General features: G+C 42.5%; 1 protein-coding gene across 1 annotated transcript in view; it reads left to right on the top strand.

Annotated features, from left to right (window-relative positions):
- The first annotated feature begins 2,528 nt into the window (after window positions 1-2,528).
- TMEM255A (transmembrane protein 255A) overlaps window positions 2,529-23,079 on the top strand; it is a 40,301-nt gene continuing 19,750 nt past the window's right edge. The window contains exons 1-3 of the mRNA XM_072123772.1: window positions 2,529-2,797; window positions 22,390-22,532; window positions 22,807-22,869. Of these exons, the coding sequence (XP_071979873.1) occupies window positions 2,743-2,797; window positions 22,390-22,532; window positions 22,807-22,869 (261 nt within the window). The 5' untranslated portion in view covers window positions 2,529-2,742. The remainder of the gene's footprint in view (window positions 2,798-22,389; window positions 22,533-22,806; window positions 22,870-23,079) is intronic.

The raw sequence follows: 23,079 nt of genomic DNA, 5'->3' as shown, positions 1-23,079 counted from the left end.
TATCACCCAAAGAAAACTATAGCTAAACAAGTCAAACCTGGTGGAGATCTCATCTTGATCTACTAAGAGGCTGAAGCGTCTGATTAGATCCAAGACACCGTGCGTCAGCAGATGGGAGTTTTGGAGGAAGTAAATTTGCCCCTTTGAGTTTACATTGTGGTAACATTGTTTTTACATCACAGTTACACTAAACGCAATGAAAACACAATAAGACTGTCTTAACATGACCTCAGAGTCTTGTCAAGATTTCTATGCTTTTTACTCCAAAATGTTTGAAATCATGTAGTTCCCAGATAAGCTTTATGATACTAGATACAGGTCTTGATACTGTCCCTTAACAGCCAGCAAAATCCCACAGGCTGCTTAAAGAGGCCCTGTCACCCAGGAATTGGGCAGCTCCTAGTGCTAAAACAAATGCAGCAGTGTTACAATGATAGCGTTATCGGAGGTTTCTGATCACGCTATCTAACACCGCTGCGGAGTACAATAGAAACGTCGGACCATGAGGGGGCGGGATTGTGGGTGGGATTTTGGGCGGTGACTGCAGCATAACGTGCGGCAGTCACCGCCGAGCTAAGGAGCGGACAGGGTAGAGGCAGCGACTCGGATCGTCCCCTCATGAATACACCGGACCGCTCTCAAAGCTATTGTACTCCGTAGCGGTGTTAGCGTTATCGGAGGTTTCCGATAACGATATCATTGTAACACTGCTGCATTTGTTTTAGCACTAGGAGCTGCTTACTATAGTGCCCACTTTCTGATTGACAGGTTTCTCTTTAAGGGTACAAAATAGCCTTTTGATGGCAGTTTAGGTTTTCTTTTCATGCTTCTTGCATCAATGATATTAAGGTTTTGAATAAAAGTTAAAGGGGTTTTCCCACGAAGCAAAGTTAGGCCCTATCCAAGGGATAGGGCCTAACTTGCTGATCAGTGAAGGTCTCAGTGCTAAGTCCCACACAGATCACGAAAACGAGAGGTCCAACCGACCCCTAACTAAAAAGGAAATCTACCATGCCTTTTGTGGTAGAGACCCATAAATATTATTAATAATAATAATGTATATGCATTGTGTTAGTACTAACATAAAAGGCAAAAAAATCCCAAGACGCACTTAAATTACTTAAAGGGGTATTCCCATAAGGGCATTTAAATTTAATTTAATTCATTTACCATATGTAAACATGTCTTCAATTGGATGTTATTAAAAAAATGTTCCTGTGTGAAGATAATTTCTCATAAATGCGGTGATGTCGTCGCTTAGAAATGGGATAGCTTCCTCGGATACGACCACCACACACTGTAGCAGCGGTGGCCAGACATGTGCTATTCACTACTTGCCACCTGGCTTCAGCGTTTATTACCACAGGACGGATGTGGGACCTGCAGTAACTCCCGGACATTTCATATACAAAAACCTTTGGTTTCTTTGTGCAATCCCTCCAGCAGAGGTGGATGTATCCAAGGACACAGTCTTGTTTCTAAGGGACCATATGACTACATTTATGAGAAATTATCTTTACACAGGAAAAAAAAATTTTATAACAGCTAATTGAAGAAATGTTTATATATGGCACATTAATGAATCTGGATGTGAATGCCCAGACGAGAATATCCCTTTAAATAAGTAACATGGAGTTTTCTGTTTTACACTGTTAATCAATATTATTATGAATGTTATAACACATGTTCCTGCTAATATAACACATATTCGTTTGATGATGTGTTTCTCCCAATGCGTTTCAAATCACGATAGAAACACATCATTTGACCACAGCCACGATAATCTATATACAGCCCTCTACCCTCGCAGTCTATATACAGCCCCCTGGTCTTTTTGTATGCAGCCCCCTCAGTTTATGTACAATCTCCCAGGTATATTTTTAGACAGGCCCTCTCATATTCTGTAAATGCCCCCACACACAGGAGGGACAGGAGGCTACAGGAGGAGGCTGGAGGAAAGGAGGCCACAGGAGGTTGGAGGAAAGGAGGCTACAGGAAGGGGATGGAGGACAGGAGGCAACAGGAGAAAGCTGGAGGACAGGAAGCTACAGGAAGAGGCTGGAGGCTATAGGAGGCCACAAGAGGAAGCTGGAGGACAGGAAGCTACAGGAGGAGGCTGAAGGACAGGGGACCACAATATGAGGGAGGGTAGGTCAAAATTATACTATGCTGTGGGTGGGACAAGGGGCAGGACTTTTTTGTCCCTCTTTCTCTCAGGCCCCCGACTATAATGTATTGATTATAGTACCAGTCTTCTCATATGGGAATTTGACACTTTATGGGTCCCCCTAAGTCACCTGGACCCGGTTGCGACCGCACTCTCTACACCCCTCTCTAGTTATGCCCCTGAAATGAATGAAGTTTATATTTTGGCCACGTCACTCTCTAATCCCTTTCCCTATTTAATGATAACTCACACTGGTGCTGTACAAAGTCTAAGGACTATAACTCCCCCCAGCGCCCCCTCTATGCAATCCTCGGTCCCCCTCTATCTCTACTACTACGGAGCTGCATTAGGAGGACGCTCCGCCTCTCCGATCACGTGACCGTCCTATCCATCTCGTAGCTGTCACAATGGCCAGGGCTGCTGTGGGACTATGCCTGAGGAGGAGGCTGGGGCAGTGAGGCGCGGTGCTCCCTGCAGCCCCTATGGATGCTATGCGCCCGAGCCCTCCCCAGTGCACAGCCGCCTTTCCTAGAAGCCTGTCCGCGGTGTGGCTGGAGTAGCAGGAGCCCTGCAGCATGCTGACTCAGCACACGTCCCAGCGCTCTGACATCCCAGCTGCAGATTCTACGGGTGAGTGAGTGCAGCCTGGCTGTGCAGGGCGTGCATGTCCTTGTTGTTGTTGTTGTGCTTGCACACTCACAAGGTGACGGGTCTCATCAGCCAGGCAGTGACGTCAGCAGCACCCTCCACATGCCGGATGGTATAGGCTTCCCTCAATGTATGTGTTTATCATCAGAGGTGCCAGCTCTCATCCCTGGCATGCAGGTTGTACCATCACAGCACTGAGTTTTGTCTGTGTGTGCATCCACTGTTTCCTTGTATGTTACATCATCAATATTTACTCCAACAAAAACCCCAATATAATCCTGCAGCATCATGTATCACAGCATGTGGGGGTGCAGATCAGCTTAGGGGTTCAGTATGTGTCACATATGTCCCACATTCTGCACATCATCTATGAAGGTGGAATACACAGAAATGACATATACAGCAATGTACCCGGCACAGAAGCAGTACTGCAAGAGTAACACGAGTGCCAGGTCTCCGACATGACTGCTACAAGGGATACCCAGAGGGCTTCATTGGGGTCCATTGGTTTGCAGACCTGGTCCAGTATTTTACTAGGAAGAATATTGAGGTTTTTCTGTTTGTGTTACCCACAAGATGCTTGTCAGTTTGAGCTTGTAGTTACAACATATAAAAAGCGTTTTAACCATTTATGTAGCAGTGCCCTATTTTCTGTGAGACTGTCCACATTGACGCTGGCAGCTAAGCTTGTTGTAACAACCTTTGTATTTTACATGATGTGTGCCTCCCCTTCCTATATCATAACTGATGAGATATAGGTATATATGAATGATCTGTCTGTCTACAGCTATACTGCATACTGTATGTTCTGTCTACATCTATACTGTTTCCTTTATGTTCTGTCTGTCTACAGCTACGCGCTGTATGCCATGCTCCGTCTGCGGCTACGCGCTGTATGCCATGCTCCGCCTGCGGCTACGCGCTGTATGCCATGCTCCGTCTGCGGCTACGCGCTGTATGCCATGCTCCGTCTGCGGCTACGCGCTGTATGCCATGCTCCGTCTGCGGCTACGCGCTGTATGCCATGCTCCGTCTGCGGCTACGCGCTGTATGCCATGCTCCGTCTGCGGCTACGCGCTGTATGCCATGCTCCGTCTGCGGCTACGCGCTGTATGCCATGCTCCGTCTGCGGCTACGCGCTGTATGCCATGCTCCGTCTGCGGCTACGCGCTGTATGCCATGCTCCGTCTGCGGCTACGCGCTGTATGCCATGCTCCGTCTGCGGCTACGCGCTGTATGCCATGCTCCGTCTGCGGCTACGCGCTGTATGCCATGCTCTGTCTGCGGCTACGCGCTGTATGCCATGCTCTGTCTGCGGCTACGCGCTGTATGCCATGCTCTGTCTGCGGCTACGCGCTGTATGCCATGCTCTGTCTGCGGCTACGCGCTGTATGCCATGCTCTGTCTGCGGCTACGCGCTGTATGCCATGCTCTGTCTGCGGCTACGCGCTGTATGCCATGCTCTGGCTACGCGCTGTATGCCATGCTCTGGCTACAGCTACGCGCTGTATGCCATGCTCTGACTACAGCTACGCACTGTATGCCATGCTCTGGCTACAGCTACGCACTGTGTACACACAATGTTAAGGTTAGGGTTTTGTGACTCTTAAGTAAAAACGTTGCATGCGGATGTAGTTGGTCGGCCAGATACTGTTACTTATGCCTATAAACCTGTTTCCTATTATTTACAATTAGGGAGGTGAAAGAACTGTTCAGACTTAACAGAAAAACAGCCTGTACCCTGGCCAAAAGCTGTTTCACCAACCAATCAGAAAGAAATTTACTACCTATTATACACCTATAAACAGAATAGATGTCCCGTGGGGTCCTGACTAGAGATAAGCAGACCTGTAGTTTTAGTTCGGGTTCATCCGTTCAACCTATGGCCATGGCTACTATCAGGGGGGTCAATTTCCTTGATTGGCTGTTCAGCTGCTCATCCGGCAATACGTCCAGGTCACGCACCCAAACTCCATACCTGAACTAGTATGACCCTGCTCATAATACACAATAACTTTAACATGATTAAAGAGCTTTGCAAACTTTTATTGTCTCTCCTAAAATTAGTTCATGTTATGGTTTTAATAAATCATTCTCCAATACCACAAATGTATGTAGGGAGGAACTGCCATCCAGGGGACTGATGTAGTATTACAATGCTTTTAGCTGTACCGTAATCATTTTTTAACATATTAGCATCTTCCACAAATTTACTATGTCTTCACCTTTGGAGTTTATTAACTTGTTTGTTAAAAAAAATTACAGCAGTTATCAAATGTATTCTCTTTATGAGAACAAATAATTTGGATACTATAAATAAGATGGGCGTTATTTCTTTTTTTGTTTGTTTTTTTGCCAACTTTATTAATTTATGCAGCAGATCTGTAAATTCACCCTTAGGTCCAGAATAGAAATTTCCATGAATCACCAGAGCAACTAATTTTGCAGGTGCAGCCTTCACCTATATAGCCACATCATCCTCATATGTTTTAGAATATTTATAATATACACATAAGGAATAGACCATAGGCCCTTGGTTGCCTTTTTAGGGTCCATTTTTATTTTGGGTATGGGCGCACTGGGTGGTCCTCTGATGGCCCAGTCCAAGCTGCTTAGCTCTCATTTAATGATAAAGTTGTTGTTGGTAGGTAATAACGTAAGGTAAAGAGTGAATTGTAAACAACAGTCCCCAATGGGGTGCTCACCATCAGCCACCTTGGCTAGTATGCGTCAAACCCTGCTTCAGGGTAATTTGAAGTGTCCATATGCGGTCACGGTCTGCTGCTACACTAGCCAAAAATGAAACACACCGATTCCAAAAAAGGAAAAATCATCAGTAGCAAGCATATAAGGGTAGGTAGGCCAGTATTGGGATGTTAGAACTCTCCTTGTGCTGACTTTGGCAATTATGGCCACCTTTTAGGTGTGTGGCGACTTATAGCCATTGATGCCCCACTAGGGGATTCTGGCAATGCTTTTTCCAGGATGGAAACGAAGGGAAGGCTGGCGTTGAATGCGTTAATGTGGGGTTCCACAGATATGCACCAACGGAGCCAATGAGAGAAGAGAGACAAAAAGTGCAGAGGATTCAAGTGTATTTCACTTGAGAAGGGTTATGTACGATGGAGTGTCTCTCACCTGATCCAGTGAAAAGTAAAACGTAACGTAGAGAGCATCTGCTGCCGACGGGACTCGGGTCCGTGCAACCAGTGTTGGCGGACTTGGCGGTAAAGCGTAGACCCATGAGGTGTCGTCCCATTCTGGAAGGCACAGGCACCACCTTCTACAAGCAACACACAGAGGAAGGGCGGAAGGTCACTTCACTTTTTCCAGGATGGGATAAAGATAACAATTACTCTGTAGCTGGTTCACTGTTGGCAGTCTACACTTTGCCTCAATGTTTTTATCACATGTGGGTATGGACGGGCTGGTCAACCAGAGTATAAGGCTGCCAGGCTTGGAGTTCGAGTAGAGAGTAGGCATCACAACCATTTCATCTGCTTGTTCCATGTAACACACAATCCAACATTGCATTTGAGATGAGAGGTCATAAGACCTAAGTATTTTTGTTTGTGTCATGTTAACATTTTATGGGATTATTCTAATATTTGTCTATAAAGCTGTAAGTGTCTGTGAATATAATATACAAAATATCAGTTTCTGGAAAAAATAGTAGGACTACATACTTTGTTGTTTTGCCAATACATTTAAGATGACTTGAGTCCAATTGCTCCTAGTAGAAGTCAGTGCATCACTTTTGGTGGTGTCCATGTCATGTGAACATAACTGAGGTTTATTGGCCATTGTTATTGTTGGTTTCTGTTTTGTTGTCCCTGTTTTTAAAACTGAATGCATAGTGCCAGGTGTTAACACTGCCTTATTAGTAGTAAATTATGCAGTGTACTATCATCCTTGTTACTTCTATTGTGTCTCCAGCTGATACGATATGCTTATGGGATGACGCAGATCTTCTCCATGTTATATGTTGGATGCAGCAGACACTGCTGCGGATGATAGTGCAGTGCATCCGGCTCTGGTGTTTCTGTCTAATGTAATTAGAGGTTTTCCAGGCAGAAACAACACTCATTACACTTTCATCATGCGTACACGCTCTGTTTACTTCCATATATCACTCCATCTCACATCCACTATACCCCTTTATCACAGTGAAGTTATATATGCATGTTTTCTGCATACAGCAAAGATGATTTGAGGGTCAGACTGCTGAGCGATTTTTTTCAAGATCAAAAGTCTTAAAAAAAAACAACCTAGACTTCTTCAGCACCGTCATTACATAGTGGTTACTCTCCCACTGACCTTGAGACGTATGCTCGATGTGGCCATCTTAGCTAGCTTGTTGTCAAACTGTAGGTACTGGATATGGGTTATTGCGGTGTCATTGGTGGCTTAAATATTCCAGCTGCAAAAATCAGTCATCTTGTCTCCATAAATAACCTTGCTATTCTATGCTTAGGTCAGTGCCAATTCTATACCCTGTCTTGTAGTATTCAGGCAGCCTGATAATAATATACAGAGCATCTTCAGTTATGTATTTTGACAGGACCTGTCACTCTTCGCTTATTAGCTATTGACCTGTACTTTTTAACTCCTGTCATTCAGAAGCTGCTTGACAGTATATGTAATTTTTTTTTTCTTATGGTAACCCATGGAAGGCTAGTACTCTCAAACGAGATTTCAAGAAGAAGAATAAACGTAAAACTACAGAAAATATTGCAGACTGTAAGCTCTTGTGATCAAGGCCCTCACTCCTATTGTTTCATATGACATGTAATTGATCTTATTATGTTTGTGTATGTACCACATGATTTGTAAAGCATTGTGGAATATAATGGCACTATTTAGATAAAATTTTATTAATAAAATTTATAAAATATGTGCATATAATACTCACCTATTCAATCCCCCCATTGTTCCACCATGGCCGTTCTGATTTAGGCTGCACGCTGGAGAGAGGGAGGAGTGTGGCACGGTATGGTGGGCAATACGTCTATTTAAATGGATGGGCGTATTGCACATTCAAATGCGGTGTGTAGCCTGGTGGCCCCCTGCCTCCGGTGTGTAGCCTGGCGACCCCCTAGCCCGAGTTTGTCTAGTCTTTAAAGAAACAAACAAACACTGTACTCCTCTTTCCGACGACCCACAGGTCCTCTTCTTTCTTTGGCAATGGTCCGGCTCCATGTCCCTGTGTGGTGCCATTGCATGCACCATGAGGACAGCCGCTTGCTGATATCATAGTGTGTGCGCCACCATCGTTAAAAACATTATGATGTCAGCAATCAACTGATGTCATGGTGCGTGCGACGGCACTGCGCAGGGACACGGAACCGTGGCATCGCCAAAGAAAGAAGAGAACCTGCGGGAGCGTTGGAAAGAGTACAGTGTTTTTTTTGTTGTTTTTTTTTTTTGCCAAATTTTTGGCTGAAAAACTTGCCTTATACGGTATGCTAATTAAGCTTGCACATCACCAGGGCAGTCAGGTGCTCATTTAATCCACTCCCTCCCATTCAGCAGTTCCCGGGATCTGGTAACGTCACCCAGCTGTCGGGAACTGTAGCGCATGCGCGCTCATCATCCCTGTCGGTTCACAGTGAAGCCGCTTCTGGGTTGTATTATGTAGCTGGCTGGACAATACAACCTGGAAGTGCCTTCCATGTGAGCAGACAGTACAGCTGTTCAAGGTTGTATGTTGCAGCCACACTGAGGAGAAGCCGGCTGCATGGCAGGAATGATGAGCACCAAAAGCCAGGTGACACCACTAACTCTTGGGAACTGCTGAATGGGAGGGAGTGGATTACACAGCATGCAGGAGTCGAGCATAATTGGCACCACAGAGAGCACGGAGTGCCCGGGTCTAATTACCAAAAAACTATTTTTTTTGCAAACATTATAAGGTTTTATGGCTACTCCACAATCCAGCATCAGGTTACCAACTCCAACAAGAAGATATGCTTGCTTTAAATTGAAGTTTTCCAAGTGGTAGATTTCCTTTCAATTCTCAGACAACCTCAATGCTATGGAGAAATTAGATAGATATTTACATATGGCACATCAAATTAGATCCCTCCAAAAGTCTGCTACACTGTATACCGAAGATAACGCTGCTACCAATGGTTATTTCTTGCACGAGATGTTCTCTACTGAAATGTTGACTAAACAGGATTTTTTTTTATGTATTTTTTTTAATACTCTAGGTATGGGAAGGGGGGATGGGGAAATTAAGGATGGGGTGGGGAAAAGGACAACTGTTGGTCCTAAGCTCTGTAACATGCACACTGAGATTTGCCAAGGGAAATTGGAAGAATGGAATGGCCGACCCAACCAATCTGGATGTGGACACCAAAGGCAGCCAGATATTTTCTATCCGGCAAGTTACTTTATATGTGATGTTTCCAATTCACTTCTGTGAGGCAAAACATCCAAGTGACTTCAGTTGGTGGATTCCTATCTTTAAGACAGATGTAGGTCCCTTGTTTGGGACTTGCACTTAACAGATGTTGATGGAATATCCAGAGAATAGGCCATAAAATGTCTAAATGCAGGATCTATTGAAAAATAGGCACCTAAGAACAGGCATGCGAATCACAGACCGTGTGACTAAACACTTCTGTCAGGACTGGACTTCAAGCATCATAGTTATATATGATACATGGAGTCTGTTCCTCCCCATGGAATAACACCACCTTAAGGACACCCGACTTACAGACAACCCATAGTTACAGACAGACCCCTCTGCCCACTGTGACCTCTGGTGAAGCTTTCTGAATGCTTTACTATATTCCCAGGCTGCAATGATCAGATGTAAGGTGTATGTAATGAAGCTTTATGTATAATCCTTGGTCCCATTACAGCAAAAAATGTTTAAACTCCAATTGTCACTGGGGCCAAAATTTTTCTTGTCTGGATCTACAATTATAAAATATGCAGTTTCGACTTACATACAAATTCAACTTAAGAACAAACCTCCAGACCCTATCTTGCATGTAACCAGGGGACTGCCTGTATTGTGCTTGGAGCTGTATTGTGCTTGGAGTCCCATTCCCGGAGCAGTGTTCGGTCTGTGAAATCTGGCTACCACATGGTCCATTTTTGATTCATGAAGTGTGTTAGAGTATTTTCAGCCTTATTGTGACACTTTTGAAACTGCAGTGCCTTTGTGTCCCTAATATTAGGAATCCGTGCCCAAAGGGATTTTAGTTCTTTGGTTCCGGTAACAGAACAACTGAAATGATAAGGGATGTGAACACGACCTTAGCATTTAGGCAATGAATATAAAGTGTGAAACATGTAAATTAGATTGTGAGCCCCATTGGGGACAGGGACGGATTTGGCAAGCCCTGTGTAGTGCTGAGTAATCTGTGTGCACTATATAAATAAAGGAATTATTATTATTAAATGGTGTATACAGTGAAATAGAAGGCATGTAATGGATGAATACTGCCTTCTGTATAAATAAACCTTCATATTAAATATTTCACAATGAATTTTGTCATTTATCAATATCTTTTATAGGCATTCTGACAGTCTGATCTGTTAATGTATGTTTTTATGCTGATGATACAGCTGTCAGTCTTGAAGAGGGATGATGGGGAAACGCATCATGCATGAAGCTGGATTAGAAATGGCCCTGTTCAATCCACTGGGATTAAGTTGCTCAATATTTTCTCTGTGTGATTATTGTAATAGAAAAAGACATACATTTTTGGAATGACCTCTCACTTGGACAAAGAGGTCATGCCAATAAAATCACTCCTCTTTCCAATCATAGGAAAATGTCTATGGTACAAGGGAAAATGCAGGGCTTTTAGAGGCAGTGCTTTATAGAATAATAATAATATGTAGATAACATGTACCGTATTTTTCACACTATAAGGGGCACTAAAAATCCTTTGATTTTCTCATAAATCAAAGGTGCGCCTTATAGTCCAGTGCGCCTTATATATAAACTGTACTTACAGACAACAGCTGCCTTGAACTGTGCGCATGTCTGCCACCTGCTGGTCATTCATCCTTATAATCAGGTGCGCCTTATACTCCAGTGCGCCTTATATATGAACCTAGACGGTTTAGCAGGCATTTATTGATGGTGCGCCTTATAATCCGGTGCGCCTTATAGTCCGAAAAATACTTGTCTTTCTTCTAATTTGCCAATTAGTGGAAATTCTGGCACCATACATTATGTACAGTATCATCTTGTTTTGCTTGTTAGTTTTAGGGATGTCACACAGGATATTCACATGTTCTCAGGTTCTTTAAAACCAAAAATGTCTTTGGTCTTGAGACTTTTTTGTAAATTAGAACTGGGTGTAACTGAATGTCCTTCAACTTGCTGACCTCCTTCAAAGTGCTTGGAAGTTGTCCAGACAGCTGATTGGTGGATATCAGGTTGTTGGGCTCCCATTGGTGAAGTACTGCACCCTTACAGCTTACGTAATCTGTCAGGATATTTTGTTACCTCTTTGTATATAGTGAAATATTATTATTATTTTTCCTCTAGTAGCACATAGACAAAGGTAAAATTCTGCTTTTGTAAGTTTAATTTCTACAGAAGCGCCATAGACGATATTGTAGAAGCACTGACTGACAATACAGGTGGTCCCCTACTTAAGGACACCCGACTTACAGACAACCCATAGTTACAGACAGACCCCTCTGACCTCTGGTGAAGCTTGCTGAATGGTTTACTATAGTCCCAGATTGCAATGATCAGCTGTAAGGTGTCTGTAATGAAGCTTTATTGATAATTCTTGGTCCCATTACAGCAAAAAATGTTTAAACTCAAATTGTCACTGGGGCCAAAAAATTTTTTGTCTCGATCTACAATTATAAAATATACAGTTTCGACTTACATACAAATTCAACTTAAGAACAAACCTCCGGACACTATCTTGTACGTAACCCAGGGACTGCCTGTAATGGGAATACAGCAATTGGCGTGAACTACGAGACTTACTTTTTAGGTTGAATTGGCGTTTTTTTCACATCAGTGATTTTTCACTGAACCCATTTTGGCTTAAAGACACATACGATTGGTTTTCTTGTTGTGGCTTCAGTGTTTTATTCTGTTCAATAAACTTTATTTATGACAATGGCAGAAATGCAGGTAATTGCAAAGAATCGTAATCGTAAAGGCACTTTCAATTAAACTATTACTACAATTTGTAATGGAAAGTAAACATTATATTGCAATCGGCAATTATAGCAAACCGAATAGGGGAGACCTCTGCAATAGGCAAGTCAAAGATCCAACACTGATATGAGGCAATCCCCCACTATAGATAACAAAGGTGTAAAAATTAGAATCTATGCACGTTGAATGCAATAAAAGAATACACATTAGACACAATAGACAATCAGAGAAAGGAGAAACAAAGATTGCGAAGGACGGGGTTGAGGGAATGGGAAGATAAACACAGGAGGTAGAACACAAGAGGGAAAGGGGGATGGATGAGAATAAAATTTCAGTGATTTTTTTTTTTACTGATGCCCTACTGAACCATTTGTTTTAATGGGCTTTTTCACACTTCAGTTTTTTTTTTTCACTAATCAGTGGTCAATTTGCAACCTGTTCTGTTTGCATTCACTGACAGCATTGGATCAGTGGAAAAAATCTGTAGTCTGAAAACGTCTAATCTCCTCAATCAAAAAATAATTCCTGCGACATTGGTGATAATCTGGCAGATGGACAGACCATGGAAATCCTCTACTTATCCTACTGGGGCCCTATGGTTTGAGGCAATGAACCATATTAAGGGAGGAGGAGATGAGAACCATTAAGCGTTTGGCAGATCTCCAAATTTCCAACTACACTCTGATTTGGTTTCCTTGGATTGATTTTCGAAGTTCGTCAGACTCTAGGTCCTGGGTGGAGGTTTGGCCTCCCTTAGCGATCTGCTCCTCGTGCCTCTATACTCTTTAATCCTGAGCCATGGTGGCCTGTACCTGCTTCCTCTCTCTTTATCCCCTCTGTGCATCATTCATGCATCCTGGTTGCTTTCCCATATCCTGTTGTTACTTTTGTATTGTATCCTTTCTTATGTTTATTGTTTCCCATATATGTCCATATAGCTGTGGCAGATGATTGTCAGGGGTGTTCAATGCTGGTCTCTACTGATCTGTTAATTGTGGGGAAGCGGGGGAATACCAATAGAAAGTAATGTTTGTAAATGTTGATATAATGCTGGCATTTTATTGCCATTACTACAAAACTTTACCAGGGTAAGTACAAGACCATGGGGTCACCTATATAATAATTACCCTGGTAAAGTTTGTGTAAAGCTGCCAGGACGTGACCTCTGAGCAGCAGCACTCAGGACTTCCTGTGATGTCCCGTGTCCTGCTGCCTTCCAGCGTATGGACGTGTGCAGTCATTGCTGTTTGCATTCCTCCTCCGTCATATCCGCTCCCATAGAAGTGGTTGGAGGGGCATAGCAAGAACATTTGCACTGCCTCCTCCAACCCCTTTAATAAGTTATTTTGCTGTAACTTGCAGTGAAGTTAATAAACGGTCATATTCCTCAGACAACCATTAATCTTCTATGATGAAAATGCTTATTAATATATTTAAACTACAACCCAGTTTCTACCTGACTTGCATATATGCAGTTGTGTATTGAAACAAACTGTACTCTATCCCTAAGATGGAAGCATCAGACACCTGCTGCAACCTAATACATGTTCCAGGCAGCGGGGTCAGGAAGCTTCCAGACAGCTGAGAATATCAGAATGACATGTTTGTGCACTTACCTCACGCATCGACAGGTCCGTGATATTTTCACTAAAGTGATGCAGTATTTCCCATTTTGATGATAATTTTGACCGGGCAAGTTGTTTTTTCTCTGACTGTGGCAAGGATATCACCCACACTGCATTCGTCTGTTCAATAACAAGGAGTAAGCCCAAAATACAGAAGAGTTGCAATTTTTTTGTTTGCCTGTTGACCTGCATTTCTTTTCCTGCTTTCAGAGGGAGAGCGGCTGTATATGACAATATATTACACATTGGGCCAGATCTATTATTCTGGCTGCGCCAGTTTTCTGTCCGACTTTGCACTGAAAAGAACGTCTTTAGAGTGGCACGTGGATTTAAAACTTGTATGGGCTTTGGCTGCTATGGGGCTTGTCCGCCAATGTCCCCTGGGGGACATTTCTTTTTGTCTTTTCACATTTTTTTTCTAAAAGGGGTATTCCTGGAATCAGCATAATTCATATACAAGTGGGCACTCAAAATATAAGCTAATATTTAATTAGTTGTTATTTAAAAGTTTGCTCCCCTTAGAAGAAAATGCTGATGACATAGACTGTAATGAAGAATTGAAATGCTACTGACCCTTTAATCCGTCTGTTCATTTTCTCTGCTTAGAGCAGACACAGGACAGAAGTCACATGTCCACATCACATGTCCTGCACCTGCCTGTGATCACCACTACGTTTGGCTGTTGTCAATTGGTTGCTATACATCCAGTATGGCTAGTGTTGTGGTGAGAAGTCACCTTAGCGAGGTAATGTGCAGTGATGGCAGTTACACATCATTACTATGGTAACAGAGCAGGACATTCTGTTACATCATCACTGGAAGCAGAACATAAGAGGGAGGAGGAGTTACTGAGTACTATAGGATCATGGGAGTTGTAGTATCCAATGGCGGACATCTTGGTGATAACTCTGCCTACTTTATAAACTCCATAACATTTTGTGAATCATAAAATCAAACTATTTAAGCTCCGTTTTATGACTAATGACATTGAGTTTTGCTATATTAATAGCATTATGGCTTTTTGTATCAGACGTTCATATTCCCAGAATACCCCTTTAACTTCTATTTTTCACCTGTAACTGGTACATCTGTAAGAGCCCCAGTTATGGGGGGAAACGACCCCCTGTGAGGGCAGAGCTGCTGGGTCTGATCACATCCAGTCCAGCACTGATCCAAAATCTGATTAACCCCCTACAGACCCGACGGTCACGTGACCAACGTGTCTGTATTGCCGGCGGCGATGCTGTGAGGATTGGAGAAGGAACACACGGTAGTAAACTGCATCTCCCTTCTCCCTAGGGTTAGGGTCTTTAGACTCGAGAGCCGCGGATGGGCGGTGGGGATCGCATTAAAGAAGCACATAACAGAACTGCAAAAATTTACTCGGACATTCAGGCATCAATGACCCTTGGTCATGAAGGGGTTAATAAACTTTGCAAACTCATTATAGCCATCATAGCCAATTATGTTTTCACTTTAATACTAAGTGCATTGTACAGTTAAATTGTCCTTAGGGAAACATACCACAAACCTAATTGTATCCAAAATTCAATGTTCCTATTAGTAAAACTATTGTATAAGTGGAATCCGTATATATATCCCCACAATGCATTACCAATGTGTACAAATAATGTGGCAGGACTTCAGGCTGGAAGCACATTGTATTAAAAATTGTGCACCTTTCTCTTGAAAAGTAAAGGAAAGCCCCAGGTTCAGAAATACTTTTTACCTCATCAGCTGCCATTCCTGTCCATAAAATGGCTGGAGAAAGATGGGTCATGAGATCCATACGGTCCATGGCTAAATCTACCTTCTAGAACGTTAAAGGGAACCTGTGGGCGGAAATCGTCCTAATAAACTACTACCATTGTCAAGTAGATGAACATCTTCCAGATCAGTTTCTTTCATGGCCCAATATGGCGGCATCATCCAGAAAATCAACTTTAAAGGGGTTATCCGGGTTTAAAAAATTTCTTATGGCCGGGCTGGGGAGGGCTAGTTAAACATAATAAATGTGTACTTACCTCGCCCGGTGCCGCTGATGTCCCGCGCACGGAAGCTGCGCACAGGGAGCTTCCGGTCCGCGATGTGGACGGCTCCTCCCATCCGTCCCTATCTCTCAGCGTTTTAAGCGCTGGGAGATGGTGCACATGGGAGCATCCGGCCGGCCGGAAGCTCTCTGTGCGCACTTGTAACGAAACCGGCGCACAGAGAAGACCAGCCGCGGTGCGGGACATCGGCAGCACCGGAGGAGGTAAGTACATGTTTATTATGTTTAAATAGCCCTCCCCAGCCCGGCCATAAGAAATTTTTTAAACCCGGATAACCCCTTTAATGTGAGATGTAAATTGGTTGTATCAAGTCACAGAACTCGGCACTGAAGTCAAGCTATCCATGCCTCAGAATGCTCTTTTTGCTGTGAATGACATGTCTACATCCAGGAACATCACTATAAGACTCTTCTGTAGGCTGGCGCATGATGTCAATCACAAGGGGAGGAGGTGTTTTAAGCCAGCTTGACTTCAGTGCTACACTGTCTGCCTCTGTGATTTTATAGATCCAGTTTATATCACACTGGGCCTTAAAAAGGAAAATCCCATGGTTGAAGACATGATGAGGAATGATGTATATTCTCTTTTGAACGTCAACAGTTTTATCCAGGACAAAGTTCGGCGCTGCTTCAAAACCACTAAAATAGACAAATCCCTGGACACAGATGGCTTACACAACTGGTTTCTGCATGAATTACGTACTGTAATAGACAGACCATTATTTTTAATATTTAAAGACTCATTAAGAACTGGTTCTGTTCCACAGGACTGGCGCATAGCAAATGATAACAAAAAATCAAAAAGCGATGCTGGAAACTACAGACCTGTGAGTCTAACATTGGTTGTGGGGAAAATATTTAAGATATGCTATCCTGCATCTTACTGTACATAACCTTATAACCCAGTATCAGCATGAAGAACAGGTCCTGTCAAACTAATCTGTGAGTATCTGGACTTTTCCAAGGCTTTTGATAAAGTGCTGCTTAAAAGGTAGTTACATAAATTGAGACTGCTGGGACTAGGGGAAATCTATGTATTTGGAGCATTGTCATATTGGGCTGATGTTACCAGTGAAGTGCCAAAGGGGTCCGTATTGGGACCCCTTCTTTTTAATATTTTAATTAATGACGACAGAGGGTTTACACAGTAGAGTTTCATTGTTTGAAGATGATGCCAAACTTTGTAAAGTAATTAATACCAAGGCCAATAGTATAGTACAGGTGGTCCTCTACTTAAGGACAGCCGACTTACAGACAACCCATAGTTACAGACAGACCCCTCTGACCTCTGTTGAAGCTCTCAGAATGCTTTACTATAGTGCCAGATGGCAATAATCAGCTGTAAGGTGTCTGTAAGGAAGCTTTATTGATAATCCTTGGTCCCATTACTGCAAAAAATGTTTAAACTCCAATTGTCACTGGGGCCAATTTTTTTTTGTCTGGATCTACAATTATAAAATATACAGTTTCAACTTACATACAAATTCAACTTAAGAACAAACCTCCGGACCCTATCTTGTACGTAACCCGGGGACTGCCTGTATTACAGAGGGATTTGTGGAAACTGGAGGGTTTGGTTGGAGAAAAGTTTAATTGCACATTTTAATTAAATGGCTTAAGTTTAAATGTAAAGTTATGCACTTTGGCCATGGAAACAAAAAGTACAACTATGTTCTAATCAGTCAACTACTTGGTAAAACTGGAGCTGAAAAGAACTTGGGGGTATTGGTGGATGGTAAACTTAAAGAGAACCTACCACCACGAATCTACCTATAAAGGTAGATCGGGTGGTAGGTGGATGTAAGGGACGTGAGGATAGCTCTTTTTAGAGCTAATCCTCACGTCCCCGCTAACTTTATGTAGACTTTATTCCCCTAATATGTAAATTTCGTTATGCGGCTACTGGGGCGTGGAGTAGCCGGCACGAGGCTACACAGCGCGGCTACTCCACGCCCCAGTAGCCACATTACTCCTCCTACCCGGTTGCGTGCATGCGCAGAACGCCGGCCGACGGCTGAGCAGTCCCAGCTCCGAGGCCGGAGCTACTGCGCATGCGCAGTAGCCGGCTTGTCGGACGAGGGCGCGCAGCTACGAGGAGCTGCGCGCCGCAAGCAACCGGGTAGGAGGAGTAATGTGGCTACTGGGGCGTGGAGTAGCCGCGCTGTGTAGCCTCGTGCCGGCTACTCCACGCCCCAGTAGCCGCATAACGAAATTTACATATTAGGGGAATAAAGTCTACATAAAGTTAGCGGGGACGTGAGGATTAGCTCTAAAAAGAGCTATCCTCACGTCCCTTACATCCACCTACCACCCGATCTACCTTTATAGGTAGATTCGTGGTGGTAGGTTCCCTTTAAATTTAGTGACCAGAGCCAGGAGGCTGCTGCTAAAGCAAATACAATTATGGGATATATCAAGAGAGGAATAGATTCTCATGATAAAGACATAGTTTTGCCCTTATACAAATCCCTGGTCAGACCACACATGGAATATTGTTATTAGAGGAATGGGGGAACTAGAATACAATGACAGATTACAAAATTTGGGATTAATCAGTTTAGAAAAAAGACGGCTGAGGGGAAGCCTCATTACAATGTACAAATACCTGAACGGACAGTACAAGGATCTCTCCAAAGATCTTTCTATACCTCGGCCTGTGACCAGGACAAGGGGGCATCCTCTACGCCTAGAGGAGAGGCGATTCTACCATCAACATAGACAGGGGGGATCCTCTACGCCTAGAGGAGAGGCGATGCTACCATGGCCATAGACGGGGATTCTTTACCCAAAGAGCAGTGAGACTATGGAACTCTCTGGAGAGAAAATATATCACAGGTTATGGGCAAAAACATTTGTTTAATCTTCTAGGTTTGACTTGACGGACCCGCGCCTTTTTCCAACCTTATATTCTGTGATTATATACTATGATACATGTCAGTAGTGTTTTTTAATGACAATATCGCATTTAAATTGTAAGCAAATCATATTTCAGTAACATAAAATAATAGCCAATAATACCAATGCAAATGTTCAGTGACTAATGTAGACACCGTTGTTTATTCTCCTGGACTCTGGCGTCTTATACTTCATACTGATGATAAATGGATATTAATCACTGCACATCTAATTGCCTTGCAGAAATATTCTGATGATCTAGTAATTAAGTAAATGCAGATTATCCGACTTCTGCCAGATTTTATGCTTTCTTTTGAAGATGAAATATATTACTCTTGTTACATTTGCAGATTTTAGTGAGGAGATATTTGAATATTCCATTAAAGCATTGTAAAAACAAGTGGCAAAGTGTTGGCATAATTGCATAAAATTCCATGATGTAAGTTATGAGATCAGGAAGAATTGCAGCATTAGGATTTTGCACTGCTGTATTGTGTTGTCTGTTTGTACAAGGTATAGAGACAATGGAGTCCAGGTTGTATTTAACCTACAGTTTTTCATCTGATCTGAATTACAGCACTGCCATGCTTCTGCAAGAGGTTTCGATGCAGCTCAGTGAAGGCCATTTATTTTATATGCACTGCGGCTGCTTTATTGCAGTGGTGAATCCTCATGAAGGACAAATGATGGGGGGATTTGCCAGAACATGGGCTAATAGTTTTGGCTACTACAGGGTGTAAAATCTGCAAAATTTGTAACACCTTTGGCAGGATCTGCTCTTTTAACTTCTTATGCGCTTGTTTTTACAAAAACAGGCTTTAAAATGTTTACAAATGAGTCTGAGGGGCCAGAAGCCCATTAGGTGTATTCGCATTATTGTTGTTACCCCCCTTGTAAAAACAAACGCCATAGAAGCTAATAGATCCTGCTAGAAGGGGCACACAGCAGCATGTAAGTGTGCTCGGTTTACAATCCTTGTTCCTGATGGTAGATTTCTTTTAAATCTACTTTCCTAAAGAGGAGTGGGTACCGATATTGGGATATAGTAGCTGCTACTAGCAGGGGTAAACCAGGAGAATTATAGAATGGTTCCCCCTCTTGAAAATAAATTATTTTTAAGTGTCAGGCCTGGCTCTGTAGCAGATGACCTCCCACCTGCTGCTGCCCCCTATCTTCCTGTAGGTGGTGTTACCTGCGGCAAGAGTCTCAACTCTCCTCATGGCTGGTGTACCCCTGGCTACCAAAAAAAAAATACCCACAGAATCCTTGATTTAAATGATTTAATTTAGTTAATTAAAATTGTCTGACATTATATTTTTCACAGTTTTAATTATCTGGCCACCTATTAACGTATATACTCGAGTATAAGCCGAGGCCCCTAATTTTACCACAAATATCTGGGAAAATTTATTGAGTTGAGTATAAGCCTATTGTGGGAAATGCATTGGTTACAGCCTTCCCAAGTGATGTAATGTCCAGCACTGCCCCCGGCAATATAATGCCCAGCAGCCTCCCCCAGTAATGCAATGCCCCATGCAGCCCTCCTCCAGTAAAGAAATGCCCTGCAGTCCTCCAAATAATGTAATGGCTGTAGCCTCCCAAATAATGAAATGCCCTGCACTGCAGCCCCCCTAATAATGTAATGCACTGCAGCCCCCCTAATAATGTAAACTTACATACTCTCCTTCTGATGCTCCCCGCGAGTCCTCTTGCTTCTCTTCTTCACTGGTAACAGAGTGGGCAGAGACGGGTCCATGCTCTCTTCCTGCCGGTGCACACAACAACGCGCCGGTGTGGCCGCAGCTGACGTCATAGTGAGTGCCGGCAGGCAGAGCTCCTGGACGCGTCTGTTACCAGTGAATAAGAGAAGCAAGAGGAGCCGCATGGACCATCGGGGAGCATCGGAAAGTGAGTATGTAAGTTTATTTTTTATACATTTTGTGTAAAAGTCAAGTTTGGAGTTTTTCAGCACATTTTTTGTCTTTTTGTCTTTATTTGGCTTATACATGATTCTATACAGTATTTTAAAAACTTGTTTTTTTTATTCACTTTGCAAATGATAATCTTTAATTAAAATTTTTAAAAAAGGCCTCTTTTGTACTTTGCATTGATAGGTAAACTTGCATAAATATAAAAACTAAAATTTCTCTAAAATTACAGAGCATTTCTGAAAAAAAGAAAAGCCTAGAAACCTAGAAAAGTGTTATAAGCAATTCTGTTCTTTATTTGTGTGGTTATTTGGAGCTGAGACCCTTTTAAATATCCATTTGCATCACAATATGTAAACAATTATAAACTGTACACAATTATGTAAAAAATGTAAACAATTATAAATTGACTGTTACGTTAGAGACCTAAAAAAGCATAGTAGACTATACTTTTCTGCCCTAAAGAAAAATATCAGACAAAGAAAGTAGGTAGAAGCATTACACAGGATAGGGGATAAATGTCTGTTTGCGGGATTATTGCCACCCTTTAACATGGATATTGATGACTTCTCATTAGCATAATCGTTATAAGATGGGTGAGGTTCTGACTCCCCAAAAAACAAATGTGTGTAGAAATACACCACTGCTGCATATACATTTCATGGAAACCTTAAAGGAAATCTACCACCAAGCGATGACGTTTTCTAGCTAAAGGCACTTACTGCTAGGCTCTGTGCTGCTGATTCAGGAAAATATCTTGGTTAGGCAATAAAACTTTTACTTTTGGCAAAAAAAAATGGCTTTTGATGATATTTAAATGAAGCTCAGGCACTCCTGCCACATCATAGCTCACAGTCGGCACTCTGTCGGGTTATAATTATGCACGCCTCATCTTTTGCTGGCCTCCCCCCCCCCTGCCTCCGAGAACCGGTGACATCACTCGGCTCTCGCCACTTCTCACACATGCGCATCATACTACATTTGTGGAGCCGGATGTTATGGGTTCTAATGCAGCCGCAGTAAGGAACAGCTGGTTGCGCAAGTACAGAGTCCAGTACAGAGCCCAGCAGTAAGTGCCTTTAGCTAATACGAAAAAAAGAGTCATAGACTGGTGGTAGATCTCTTTGAAAAAAGACAACTCTTCATCCCTGCTCTCCTACTGACGGTTTCACATGGCCATTTTTTGACTCAAGTAATTTTGATATTAGGTCTTCCAAGTTGTGCATAAAATATACCAATATAAACCCCCCCCCCCCCCCAACTCCAACAGCCCTTAATCACTTGACCATTTGAAGCCCAAACTATCTTTACTACCTGGTGGTGTACTTTGATTAACTCTATGTATGTATATTCTCAATAACATAAATACACAGTCGGGGAAGCTTACTTGTGTGCTACTTATTTATTGCAGTGTGGCAGGAGCCTGTCTAAGGCTAGATTCACATCATGTTATTTGTCTCGGTTGTAGGGATATGGAATATCTCTGATATATCTCACTGTATGCACATACGGCTCACTATTCCTCTCCCCGTATATGGATAGTTTCATCACTGGGGACTTGAAGTTGTGTATGCTTTGCATCCGTTCCCCATTGGCTCCGATGGCCTCTGCTGAATGTATATGTTTCTGAGCAGGAGGGAAAGTAACAGCTTGCTTTATCTTTCCATTCTGTGTTTCCCAAAGGCACGTGCCAGTGTATGTTTATGTATTTGCTCAGCGTCTATACCTGGAGCTTTCCTGATGTATATGATGAGCATCTGAAGAAAACACAATGTGAATGTAACCTAATTATTATTACCTACTGTGATCTGGGATTTTGTTCCCGCTTTGGTAGATTCTGCTAGGATCCTTAATACTTTAAGTCTTAAACTGTTTAACTACCTAGGAAACTATCTTTCAGTCACAATTTCTATATTATTGTATTGCAGGCTCTTTTAATAGAAGAAGACGGAATTCCATATTTGTTACTGTGACGCTTTTCCTGGTCTCCATATTAATTTTGACTGTGGGTCTGGCTGCAACCACCAGAACTGAAAATGTCACCGTGGGGGGCTACTATCCCGGTGTAATAGTAAGTCTGAACGGTTTGTAATGATCTTTGTATAAAGGCCTCTCTTCATTGTGGACCTCTTTATTGGATCCCATTTTATTATGGATAATATTTGTGGGCCATGATGTGATGTATGGTGTATTTATTACATTGGTCCCTCCTGTGATAATATTAGGTAACATGTGAATTACAAGACATAAATCTATTTTGTGTAGTTGTATCTAGAGTATTTTAGAAATACCCACTTATGCACGTATAACAGCATCGTCTCTTCTTTTTTTTATCTTTCCATCAGCTCGGATTTGGATCCATTCTTGGAATAATTGGATCCAATTTGATAGAGAATAAACGACAGATGGTAAGTCTACTATAAAATATAAAGCAAATATTCTGAAATTGTAACTTTAAAAGCTATGTAAACCCCTTAAGGATGCAGCCAGATTGTATGTTAAGGCTCAGCCTTTTTTTTTAAATCTGACCAGTGTTTCTTCATGTCGTAAAAACTTTTCAACACTTTTCTAACTGATTTTGAGATTGTAGTTTATGTTAGTAGTATAATTTTGCTGAT

This window comes from Engystomops pustulosus, chromosome 9, assembly GCF_040894005.1.
Source record: "Engystomops pustulosus chromosome 9, aEngPut4.maternal, whole genome shotgun sequence".
Lineage (NCBI taxonomy): Eukaryota > Metazoa > Chordata > Amphibia > Anura > Leptodactylidae > Engystomops > Engystomops pustulosus.
The sequence above is the reverse complement of the archived record's forward strand: the minus strand, read 5'-3'. Positions and strand labels throughout refer to the sequence as shown.